Consider the following 12,586-nt stretch of genomic DNA (forward strand, 5'->3'; position numbering starts at 1 on the left):
AATGTGGGAGACCTGGGTTCGATCCTTGGGTTGGGAAGATCCCCTGGAGAAGGAAAAGGCTTTCCCACTGCAGTATTCTGGCCTGGGGAATGCCATGGACTGTACAGTCCATAGGTCGCAAAGAGTCGGACACAACTGAGAGACTTTCACTTTCACTGACCTCATAGGTTCTGTGTGAGGAGAAGCCATCAGAAGAGAGCTGTGTATAGAAGAAATGCCAATGAGATCTGAAAAGCCATATAACAAAAGGCTTTAGTCTCATGGATGGAAGAAGATGCTTGCTCTTTTACTTTTACAATCTAGACTTCAATTCTGATTCCTTAACCTTATAATAAATATCTTTCTAATTAAAATCAAGAAACCAAGGGAAACTAGGCAATGCAATGTGGAGAATGTCCAGCAAGTATGAGATATTAGCTGATGACAGATAAATGAATCTTACTATACAAACAGTATAAATGTAATAGAAACCTCACAGCTGATTAAAGCTGGCCAAGTACTGCTTGAATTCAATAAATTTACACTGTAAAAGTTTAGTAAAGGCTACTGCCAAGGGTGTTGATCTAGAATGTAGTACAAGACATTTTCAAAGAAATGAGCTCAACTTTTTTTGTCTTTTGCATTTGGAACTCAAATTCCAAATAATTCTTGGCCTTTCATCATATCTCCCTTAAGACTGGAATTATTTCAAAGGCAAAACTCATCCATAACTCAAGAGAAAATGGTGGCAAGAATTTTAACATCAGTTGATAAGGCCCAAATGATTTACATGGTAATTCAAAAAAATGGCTATGCATAGTCTCCAGTAGACAATGTGCCAGGCACTGCAAAACTGAGACAGTTTTAAAAAAATCCATGAATTCAGATTCCCTGAAGCTTGGAGGAGCATCTTGTCTGCCTTGGTTATGAGCACGGTGATTCCAGCCACGGGGAGTGGCTGTGGATCTCATCAGGACACACACTGAGCAAGGATGGGGGGTGATGTTCACAGCATGTTTGAGCTTGTTGGTGTTGACGTACCCTTCGAGAAGGGAAGGAATGGGGCCGTTCTTAGGAACCCAGGAATATGACATTCAGCATTCTCTGGGATTATGTTTCCCAAACAGTCTTTGGCAGGATGGTAGTGTCCTTCCAGACATCAGTATGTCTATGGGTGTTTGGGAACGAATAGTGTGCCAGGTGCTGGTATGTTAATGGGTGGGGATAGGACTAGGCCAAGGGGAAGGGGCTCCAGGATCAAAAGAAGCTTAGGTGGACGTTGTTTAGAAATGTTGCCACTGACTACTTGCATCATATTTTGATGTGTAACCAGATTTGAGGATCACAGGCCAGGACATGTTGAAGGGGAGGAGTAGATTCACTTATACTAGGTGAGAACAAAAGGAAGCAACCTTAGAGCCAATAAGGTTCCAATTTTCTAATTTTTCACATGAGGAAATGAATTTAAAAGATTTTCCTTTAACTGATGGACGATGATCTCATATTGGAATCCTGTTGTCTTTAATGACGGCTCGTTTCTTCCCAGCTCACTCGGGGGCATAAGGATGGTGGTGGGTGGGTTCCCAAGCAAGTGTCAAGACCAGCCCTGCAGGGATGAGGGAAGCCATGAAGGCAAGGTGGAGATGACAACAGACTGGGCGTCTGGGGCTTGCGGTGCAGGGCAGGCCACGGCAGAGCTCTGTGTAATCTTGCAAGCTTCAGAGCAAGGCGTGTTCAGATGGGAGTGGGTGGAGGCTGGAAAGGGGTCCAGAAAGCACGATGAATCTAGACCTAAAATGCCTGGCTAAGGAGCTGCTTGTACTTGTTAGGTTTCTATTAAATAAACTTCAGTAAATCCCTTTGGTGATGTGAGGTTTGGTTGTCTGGCCCTTAAAATTAAATATTATGCTTAAAGGTGTGGAGGGCAATATTTGAAGGCTTTATTTTTATTTCAATTTAAGGCATATCAATTTCCTGATTAGTTTTCATCCCTTGGAATTTGTCACTGGTGATGACAAAGGGGCTTATTTGTTGAGCTACCCTGGAAATTCAATAAGGGAATTAAACATGATCCTTTACATAATTCTTTAAAAACTGTTCATAAAACACCTACAAGGCCGTTAAAAACAAAGCAAAGCAAAAGGGAACTGACTTTTGTTTATATGGAGAGAAATTCTCAATACAAGCACATAATCCTTTCCCAACAAACTGAATAAAAATATTTGCTATTATTTGAACAGAAATATAGCAATTTGATTTCACCTAAATAGTGTGGTTTAATTAGCTGGGTTGCAGAAGAATTGCGACTCTCTAGCAGGATCTCTTTGAAGTAGGAAATGGCAACCCACTCCAGTATTCTTGTCTGGAGAGTTCCATGGACAGAGGAGCCTGGTGGGCTACAGTTCATGGGGTCGCAAGGAGTTGGACACAACTGAGCGACTGAGCCCAGCACAGCAGGATCTCTTACTTTCTTTCTAGTTGTGGAAAAAAAATGCACAACCTTCTCTTGACCATTTTAAAGTGTACAGTTCAGTAGTGTTAAGTATATTCACATTGTTAGGCAACAAAGCTCCAGAACTTTCTCATCTGGCAAAATACAGCAGGATCTTTTGTCTCAGGGCTCCTGATCCCATTTACCTTCCAATAAAATGGGCACATTTCTATGATTATATTTAAGAAGCAGATATAAATGTGCTTTGTTACGCAATGTTTGATACATATAAAACCATGTGTTAACAGACATGTAATTTATGAAACCTAATAATAATGATGCAAACACTCATGAGACTACCATGTCCTACAGTTCCACTGTTTGTGAGCTCCTTGCATATCCCCAAGATGATTTAGCTTTTTAGTTTACTTTGGAAAACATATGAATTACATGCCAGGCACTGTACTCCTTTGTAGGATGATTTTCTGTGACTAGTTTCTCCCTCCCCTGGAGGGGTTCATTGTATAGTGACAGGAACATATATATGAATGAATGGCTGTGTTAGAATGAAACAGTTCTCTAGTCCAGTGGTACCCAATCTTTTTGGCACCAGGGACAGATTTCATGAAAGACAATTTTTCCAAGGATGGTGAAGTCGGAGGGATGGTTTTGTGATGATTCAAGCTCATTATATTTAGGGTTCATGCTCCTATGGGAATCCAGTGCGGCCCCTGATCTGACAGGAGGCTGAGCTCAGGTGGTAATGTGAGCAACAGGGAGCGGCTGAAAATATAGACGAAGCTTTCCTCACTGGCCTGCCTGCTGCTCACCTCCTGCTGTGCAGCCCTGCTTCTAATAGGCCATTGACCAGTGCTGGTCTGAGGGTTAGGGACCCCTGCTTTAACAGATGTGTGAAAAAAGTGCTATGAAAACCAAGGAAAGTTGAAGCTAATTCTCCCAGGTGGGAGAAAGGAAAACTAGTTAGATGGAGTAATCATGAGCAGGACTTCAAAGAGGAATTGTAGACAGAATAGATAAAGACTATGAGAATATTTCAGCAAGTGGAAGCAACAGAAAGAGATCAATAATAACTACATGGTATGTTCAAGGAGCCCCAAAGAACAGAGCGAGCCTGGAGACCGCTCTCCTTCCATTTGGCTACTCAAAGAACTTTGAGATTTATAAGTAACAGTCTTGAACTGGGCGTGGTTAATGTCTGCGGAACTACACTCCTGGCTGCCAACAGCTTATGTCCACAGGGGAAGATTGACAAGTAAACAATCAGTAACAACAGCATGGTTGGTGCCATGAAGAAGCCCTCATGGGGTGTTTAGGGGGTCCATGCACACACAGGGAGAAGGGGAGGAGGTGAGGCTGGAGAAGGGGGTTGTGGCCAGACTGGGAAGGGTCTACACATGCCAAGTCAAGGAATTTGAAGTCTATTTTAGAGAACTTGAACAGTCATGAGGATTGGGGGCAGGGAAGGGAGTGGGATCATGAACTGTTTCCTTGATTTTTTTTTAAAGGAAAAAACCTAGTGACGGTAGACTAAAAGAGCAGTTAGAAAGTTACTGCAATAGTTCAGGTGGGCAATGCAGAACCTTAGACTAGGGCAATGACACCCATCTATTCACTCGTTCATTCATTCCAAACCATTTCTTAGCAACTCCTGAGTTCTAGGTAATATACTTGGGCTGGGGTAGAGGATGTGGACAGAAGTGCCAGATGAGACGGGGTGTGAGAGAAGAGGATGCTCTATACACAATTCCGAAGTGAGAGAAGACAAGAAGAGAGAGAGAAGACATTGGCAATCACTCTGCTATCTCTAGTTTGGGCAGCTCCGAGGATGATGACATATCCATTGATGGAGACCAGTTCTGGCGTCAACAAGTTTAATTGGGACATGTTGTGAGGGTGGGTAGAGATACGCATGTTTGAGAAATCCACTTGGTCCTGATACTATAGACCTGATCTTTTGAAGCCAAGGCCAGAGATGGGTGGCCACACTGAGGAGCCACTAACATATCCGTTGTAGCCGAAGTCATGAGCATTGGTGATATTGCCAGAGACAATGTGTAGAGAAGGCTGAAGACAATCTCAAAGAACAAGAGGTGAGCAGCAGCAGAAGGAGACAGAAGAGTCAGCAGCAGCCGGCAGGGGAGAGAGTTGAAAGGAGAGAGTGCCCACTGCTGGAAGAACTAGAGTAGGAAGAGAAATGAGCACTCCTGGCTAGGAGTTCAGGCTTGCAAGGGATGGACTAGAGAGACAATGGTGATGGAGCCCAGGACGCAGCAGGCTGAAGAGTGAATGGAAGAACAGTCTGCCCTGCAGAGAAGTTTTCAGATGAAAGAGAGGGAGAAGGAATAGGGCAACGTTAAGGAGGAATAAGCTATGACACATTTGTTAAGGTTGAAGGAGGCCAGCAGGCAGCAGGGAGGAAGATGGTGGAAAGGATGAAGATACCATAGGCAGAGGTGGGTGGGAGAGAACAGGATGAAAGATATGAGTGGAAGGAGAGGGAGAGGGGCCAGTCTGCATCTGGGGAAGGGAGGGATGTTGGAGAAGGATGCACACAAGTCTGTTTGAAGTGGAAGGTTTCTCACAGGATGGTTTCCATCTTCTCACTGAGACAGAAGAGCAGGTTGTCTGCTGAGAGTGAAAGGGCCAGAAGTAGCATAGACCTCTCCAGAAGGAGAACAGTCTGGGAGAGACACTGTGAGAGTGAAATTGGGGCTCCATACGAATGAGGTCAGAGTGTGCTAAGCAATTCAAAGGACCGGTAAATGTGCCCTGGCTTCATCAGTGTGCTCGGGCTTCATCAGTGTGCTCGGGCGATTATTTCCTGAAGGGATCAGCATCTTGGGAGCAGGAGAGAAGACTTAGAATTGCTCTGTTCAGGTGCAGGAAGGGGCCAGGGCAGGTGGAGAAGGAGTTACGGAATCAAGGGTGTTCCTGAGAGTGGCAACATGGGATCAGTAGGTTAAGAGACCATGCAAGATTTTATTCTATCCCCAGATTTTTGATTTGGAGGAGTCAAGTCCCCACTACTAATCAGGGATCTATCAGTGTCTGGTGACCTGCTGAAATTTAGGCCGGAGGTGATGGCCTTTCCCTGTGTACATGAAGCTACCACCCTAGCTGGACTGCAGGCTCTTGTTAGGGTGCTGCCTCTTGGCTGGGACGATGGTAGACACCCAGGGTTACCTATACTTTCTTCATCTATATTAGATGATATTTATTGCTAATACCACTGATTTATTGTTGACTTTTTCACTCTTACAATATATTTCAACCCTTTTCTCATGATCATCTTCTTATTTAGATTTCTTGGTCTTCCTTTTTTTAAAGTTCAATTGAGAAAGTTCAATAATATTGGACCAACTAATAAGTAGATAGAATGGCCATTGCATGACTTAAAGGGTTCTGGCAATGTCCCTTGTGGAACTGAGGCAAGTCTCTATTTACTTATCTATTTTGGGGTAAAATATTGGCTCCTGAATTCCCTTTCTGCAATGGCAAACAAACCCAGGCTACACAGTCCAGTGACTCTCTCCCTTTCAATGGGAAAGTTTTTCGTGCCAGTGAATAAAGGTAGGAATCTTAGAAATCAAAGGTTTACCTGGGGATATTGAGGTCCTTGCTGGGAAACACTAAAAGGTTTTGATTCAGGGTCTGGAAAAATTCTCTCTCCATTGGTCACCACTGATAGACTATTCTCTGCTATTTGGGCAAGAAGTTAACCCAGGTTTCATCTAGGCAGAAGATAAGAGCCAGATGGGAGTAAGGTCCTTTCAGAAAGGCAAAATGCAATGAGTAGCACCAGTCACTCTCACCCTTCAGATTTCTGCTTCCAGATGGGGCCAGCAGGAAGCAAGAGGATGCTGAGTTCTGCAGAGGGCCAGCTTGTAGTAACCAATACGCTTGCTCTGGTCATCCTGGTCATTACTTTTAAACTGTTCATTATGATGAGTAAAGAGTGATCTAATTGCCTGCCCCCTACCTCTGCCACCCTCCAGTACTTTGTGGACCACCTCCATTCCCAGTTCATATCCAGCCACTAAGGGTTAATGTTTGGCTCAGTTGCGATGGGGGTCCTTGCGGGTTGTTAAATACTTTAAATATCATTCCTGGAGAGAATTGTGTAGAAGACAGAGGAAGGACACAGCAGAGAATCCTCATGGGCTCCTCACGTTACAGACCCTTTCTGCTCTCTGGTTATTTTCCATCATTGAGATGTGGCTTGGTACCAGGTCACTGAGGCATTCCTCACACTCGAGGCAGGGTAGAGAGAAGGACAGAGGAAGGTTTCAGGACCATCAGTTACAAGGATGCCCTCTGTCAGTCCCAGACTTGGAGAGGGATGCTGTCAAACAAGGGAGAGAAACTTCCTGCATTCTGCCTCTTAGGGAGGCAGGAGATGATGTTTGCCCTCCTTCCTGTGTACTCCCTTCAGAAAACACATGACTTTATCCTATCCCCCTCAGAACATCACCATTCATGAAGGAAGCCAGTGATCAAGAAGCAATTTTGGGGGTACACCAAGTGTCAGCCCCAGCCAGCTTTCAGAAATAGCTGTGAGGGCAGTTTCTATAGACCTCATAAACAGGGAAATCAATCTCTAAGATCTTCCCCTTGCAAAGAAATCCTTCAGGACTTACAAAATCAGACCGCATTAAAACTTTTGGCTGTCTTCCAAAGCAACATAGGCTTAACCAGATAGAATTGTTGAAAAATATTTTGAGTATTGCAAAACAACCTGGCCTTATGTAATCCTGCTCCCAATAGTGAAAGGCGTTAATTAAGAGACATTTTCCTGGAAAATAAAACCACAATAAGATATCATCTCATGCCTGTTAGGATGGTTATCATCAAAAAGACAATAACAAGTGTTGGTGGAACTCCTTATACACCATTCATGGGAACATAAACTGGTATAGCCACAGTGGAAAACAGTACGGAGGTTCCTCAAAAAATTAGAAATAGAACTACCATGACCCAGCAATTCCACTTTTAGGAAACAAAATTACTATCCCGAAGAAGTACCAGCAGCCTCCTGTTCATTACAACCTTACTTATAATAGCCAAGAGGTGGAAACAACCTATGAAGGATGAATGGATGAAGAAGATGTGATATGCATATACAGCGAAATACTATCCAGCCATAAAAGAGAAGGAAATCCTTCCATTTGCGACAACATGGATGGACTTTGAGGACATTACGCTAAGTGAAGTAAGTCGGGCAGAGCAAGACAAATACTGTATGATCTCACATGTGGAATTTAGAAGAACCAAATTCACAAAAGCAGATCATATTTGTGGTTGCCAGAGGCAGGGGTTCGGGTACAGGTTTGAGGGTAGAGGAACTGAGTGAATGTACAAATTTGCAGCTAGTTCTAAGATAAATAAGCTCTGGAGCTGTAATGTAAGACACGATGTCTACAGTTTAGACTACTGTACTGTCCATTTAACAGTTGCTAAGAAAGTAGTCCTTGGGCTTCCCTGGTGGCTCAGTGGTAAAGAATTCATACGCCAGTGCAGGAGAACATGGGATTGATCCCTGGGTTGGGAAGATCCCCTGGATGAAGGACATGGCAACCCACTCCAGTATCCTTGCCTGGGAAATCCTATGGACAGAGAGGCCTGGTGGGCTATAGTCCCTGGGGTCACTAAAGAGTCGGACATGACTTAGTGGCTAAACACCACCACCACTACCAAGACAGTAGTTCTTAAAAGTTCTTATCACGAAGGAAAAAGTGTGTGACTATGTGGGGTAATGGATGTTTGTTGTGGTAAACTTTGTGCAATCATGTATCAAATCATTAAGTTGTACACTATAAACTTATAAAATATTATATGTCAATTATTTCTCAATAAAACTGGAAAAAAGAGACATTTCTCACCAATATAAATTGAATGCCATGTGGTACAGCTATGTATTCTTATTATAGTAACTATTTTAAAATAATAATATTAATTATTGTTATTAAAAATAATACAAGGAACTGCTTCAAGCAGTATATATACACATATACATATATATCTATACATATATAGATATACATATTTATGATCCTTTAATTTTCACTATCTACCTATGAGGTCAGAACTCTCATTGTCCTCAGTATACAGCTGAGGAAACTGGGGGACAGAGTGGTTAAGTAACTTGCTCAAGATCACACAGCAAGTAAGTCATAGAGTACTGCTTGGCTGTTTTATTGTTTCTAGCTGCCCTCACTCAGAGGTAACAGTTTTTAACAATTAAGGGGACTCAGTGAACAAAGGTGATGCCTACTATAACAGAAGCCCTGGTGTTCACTCTGGGCTGCCACCAATACCACCACCAGCCACCCCTTCTTTAAGAGCTCCTCCAGAATTCCAGACTTGGAAAGGTGTATATTTCTGAATCACCATACAGAGCACTCTGGCTGGCTCATTTTTTTTTTTTAAACCTTCAAAATAAAATAGTTGTGCAGCCTTAAGTATTTAAACATTTAACTTTTGAGGCTGCCGTGGCCGAGACAGCTTAAAATCTTGGTGAAATCACTCCCGCCTGGATTACACTAATTGACCCAAGATTTGCACCTGTCTGGAGTCCCTCTCCACTACACATTCTTGTCTGCTAAAAGTCATCTTTTCCCGTCTACACCAGAGGCTTCTGTTGGTGCAAAGGCTTTACTTTCCAGAAATCCTTGCCACATGGATCCATATCCTGGCTGAATTTCTTGTTTCATTCATTTCCCATCTCCTTTAGATGTCCTTTGAAGATATTTCCTCCTTCAGGTCAAGTCTAGTACTCTATGAGTCTTTGCTTTCTGTTCTTCACACAGAAATAAAAAAAACAAAACAAACAAACAAAAAAACACCTTTTTTTTTTTTTTTTGCTGTACTGAGCAGCATGTGGAACCTTAGTTCCTTGGCCAGGGATTGAACCTGTGCCCCCTGCAGTAGAAGTACAGTGTTAACCACTGGAACTGGTACCAGGGTATTTCCACACATAGATTTTAGGAGCTTTGTGCTGTATGCTTAAATGCTGGCATTCCAGAGATAACGTGAAGACAAACTGGCTTGGAGAGTCTCATCATCTGTTTTCCCCTCCGGGGCTGGCCATAGAAGGACTGAAATCCAGGGAATGAAAGATGCTGCAGCAGCAGAGCAGCGCTGATTCAAACCTACCTGGCTTTACAGTGCATGCTCTGACTGGCAAGAAGGCAGGGCGTGTGCTAGAACTAGACCTGTGAGACCTAATGTTTTTCTTCATTTGAATATTACGTTGTTTGGGCTTTTCCTTTTGTTTGGGTCTCTGGGCCAGGGAATGGAAACTGACTGTTGCTGTTGTTTAGTCGGTAAATCCTGTCCGACTCTTTTGTGACCCCATGGACTGTAGCCCGCCAGGCTCCTCTGTCCATAGAATTTCCTAGGCAAGAATACTAGAGTGGATTACCATGCCCTCCTCCAGGGGATCTTCCTGACTCAGGGATCGAACCCATGTCTCTTATGTCTCCTGCATTGACAGTTGGGTTCTATACCACTAGCGCCACCTGGGAAGCCCAGGTGCATGCTATAAAAGGTAGGTGCCACTCTGTATTGTTAAAAACAGAGGCCTAAGTCACTTTCCGGAGAAGGCAATGGCACCCCACTCAAGTACTCTTGCTTGGGAAATCCCATGGATGGAGAAGCCTGGTAGGCTGCAGTCCGTGGGGTCGCTAAGAGTCGGACACGACTGAGCGATTTCACTTTAGTTTTCACTTTCATGCGTTGGAGAAGGAAATGGCAACCCACTCCAGTGTTCTTGCCTGGAGAATCCCAGGGACGGGGGAGCCTGGTGGGCTTCCATCTATGTGATTGCACAGAGTAGGACTCGACTGACGCGACTTGGCAGCAGCAGCAAGTCACTTTCTCGGATGAGCTGACAAGTTGCTAAGACCAAGTTGGCTTTGGAAGAGTATCAGTTGGTGCAACTCCACAAATATGTGTGCGTACGTGTGTGCACACATGCACATGTACCAAACACACACACATGCATGTGCATTGGTTACATATCATCATTTACAGTTTACAGTATTCTACTAATCCTTCCTAGGCACTGGACCCAGAGCAAGCTCTCCAGCTGTTCTACCCAAATGGCATGTCCACAGGCAAACTCACTCCCTAACCCATTTGAACTCCTAATGACTCAGTTTTATTGACTGTGTTAGATTTTGCCAATTTTGTATTAATTGTACCAGAAAATGCTAGATTTATACTGAACTATTCACACATTTTCCCGTCACCCTTTCCTTGCTCATGGTGCTGTTAACTTTGTGTCACTCTTCGCTTTGAGTGGCCAGAGGCCCAGGGTCAGGGGAGGGGGCTGTGTTACTTACCACAGTGCAGCAGAGGGGCCAGAACCACCAGAGGAGCGCCAGGGCCAGGAGTAGGAACAGGATCAGCAGGGCGATCGCCAGGATGGAGCCATCGGACTGTGGGGCCGAGAGAGAGGGTGGTCAGCAGTGGGACTGGCTGTGTGTGCAACCAGCACCGAGCTTGCGTGGGGCAAGGCAACACCTGTGGTCCCCCCACCCCACACTCCCATCCTCAGTATGCAGATTTAAGGCCTGGAGAAGAGCACGGCTCGCTAAGCAAATGGCTGAGACTCTGTCCAGCATTTTGGGCAACACACTCTATGTAGCCAATTCTCATGAGAAATGGATTCCTCTTTTCAGCGAGGCCCTGTTCTTCTCTTTGAACAACATCCCGAAGGACCAATCCTGCAAGAGACAGAGCAGATGGCCGCTTATGCATCTGGGCGCTGAGAAGGCCCGCCACACCGTGCCTGCCTGTGGACCATCATCCTCTGCACGGTGACAGTTTCCTGCTCCCTGGATCTGCTGCTCCTGTCACCACCTGGGCTGGAATCAGGACAGTTCTTAGGACTCAGTCTGCTCCCCTGAACCCGTTTCTCATATGTGCATGTAACAGATTCATGAGCAAAGACTAGAGCCCACAGATAGGATGTGATAAAGGGCAAAGGGATTCCAGGGTATGGAGGGTAAAGCAGCTGCTGCTAACCCTGGGAGGAGAGGGGTGTGGTGGCTGAGTCAATGCTGCTGTCAGATCCAGTGAGACAAGTAGCCAAGACAAATTATGCCCACTTCCAAACATGCCTAGGCTGGTCTCCAAAATGACAGTTGCCGTGGCCTGAGATGGTTAACTTTTAGCAGCAGAGATCTCATTGGCTGGGTGTCACTATTCTGAGGCTGCTGGTTCAAAGAGGCAGATTTAAGTGCCCTCCATCTCCCTTCCTTCCCAGCTACTGGGAATGCAAGGGGGCACAATGTCTGGAGCTAAGGGTTAGAGGCAAGTTGACACAGTTATTAACTGTCATGGGTACCCTTTCTGAATACAGCTGGCACTTCTACTTTTAGCACCTCCCTGGGAAAATCAGGTACGTTTGCACAGATAATGATGATGATGATAAAGGAAAGCAACCTAAATGTTTAACAAAGGATGACTAATAATACATCATAGAACCACCATGCAGTCAGTTACTCTGTAGACATTATGTTTGCAAATATCTAAATGACCCAAGAAAACAGCCCTGATATAAAGAGTGGACTTATGTATATGTGTCAAGAGTGAGAGAGACTGAGGGATATTTACTAAAATATTAATGGTGGTTTTGCGGGTAGTGGGTTAATGGTAATTAAAAAAAAAATCTATCTTTGTTTTTTTCCCTTTTTAACATTGCATAATAAAATAAACTCCTGAAGTTGTATTTTAAAAATCTGAACTTGGAAAAAAAAAAAATCTGCACTTGGGGAACCTCGCTTTGGTGTGAGCGCTCACATGACCCTGGGGCTCTCACCCTGGGTTGGTGGACCTGTGGGGTACACAGACGGGCTCAGCTGGATGGAAGGTGTCACCCTCCCAAAATGACACTCATGAACTTTAGGGCACACAACTTCACGGGAAGCTGTTCACAGTGTGACCAGGTTCTCAAAGCTGCTCCCTCCCACCCATTTCCAGAGCCGGGAGGCTGGGTGGCCTGTTGGAGGTTACACAGTAGGTTAATGACAGAGCTGGGGTGTGACTCACTCTTACTCTGAGTGCTCATCAGGGACTACTGGAAGCTGTTCAAAGGCGTCTCTTACTCTGTGGAACGTCTTTGACCCAAAAGCCAGGGAACTAAACATTTGA

The 12,586-nt window shown here is 44.5% G+C and overlaps 1 protein-coding gene across 1 annotated transcript in view; it reads right to left on the reverse strand.

Annotated features, from left to right (window-relative positions):
- The window catches only part of ANTXR1 (ANTXR cell adhesion molecule 1), a 258,267-nt gene that overhangs the window by 94,447 nt on the left and 151,234 nt on the right, over positions 1-12,586 (reverse strand). The window contains exon 13 of the mRNA XM_005893586.3: positions 10,774-10,869. Within this exon, the coding sequence (XP_005893648.3) occupies positions 10,774-10,869 (96 nt within the window). The remainder of the gene's footprint in view (positions 1-10,773; positions 10,870-12,586) is intronic.

Source organism: Bos mutus, chromosome 11, assembly GCF_027580195.1.
Source record: "Bos mutus isolate GX-2022 chromosome 11, NWIPB_WYAK_1.1, whole genome shotgun sequence".
Taxonomy (NCBI): Eukaryota; Metazoa; Chordata; class Mammalia; order Artiodactyla; family Bovidae; genus Bos; species Bos mutus.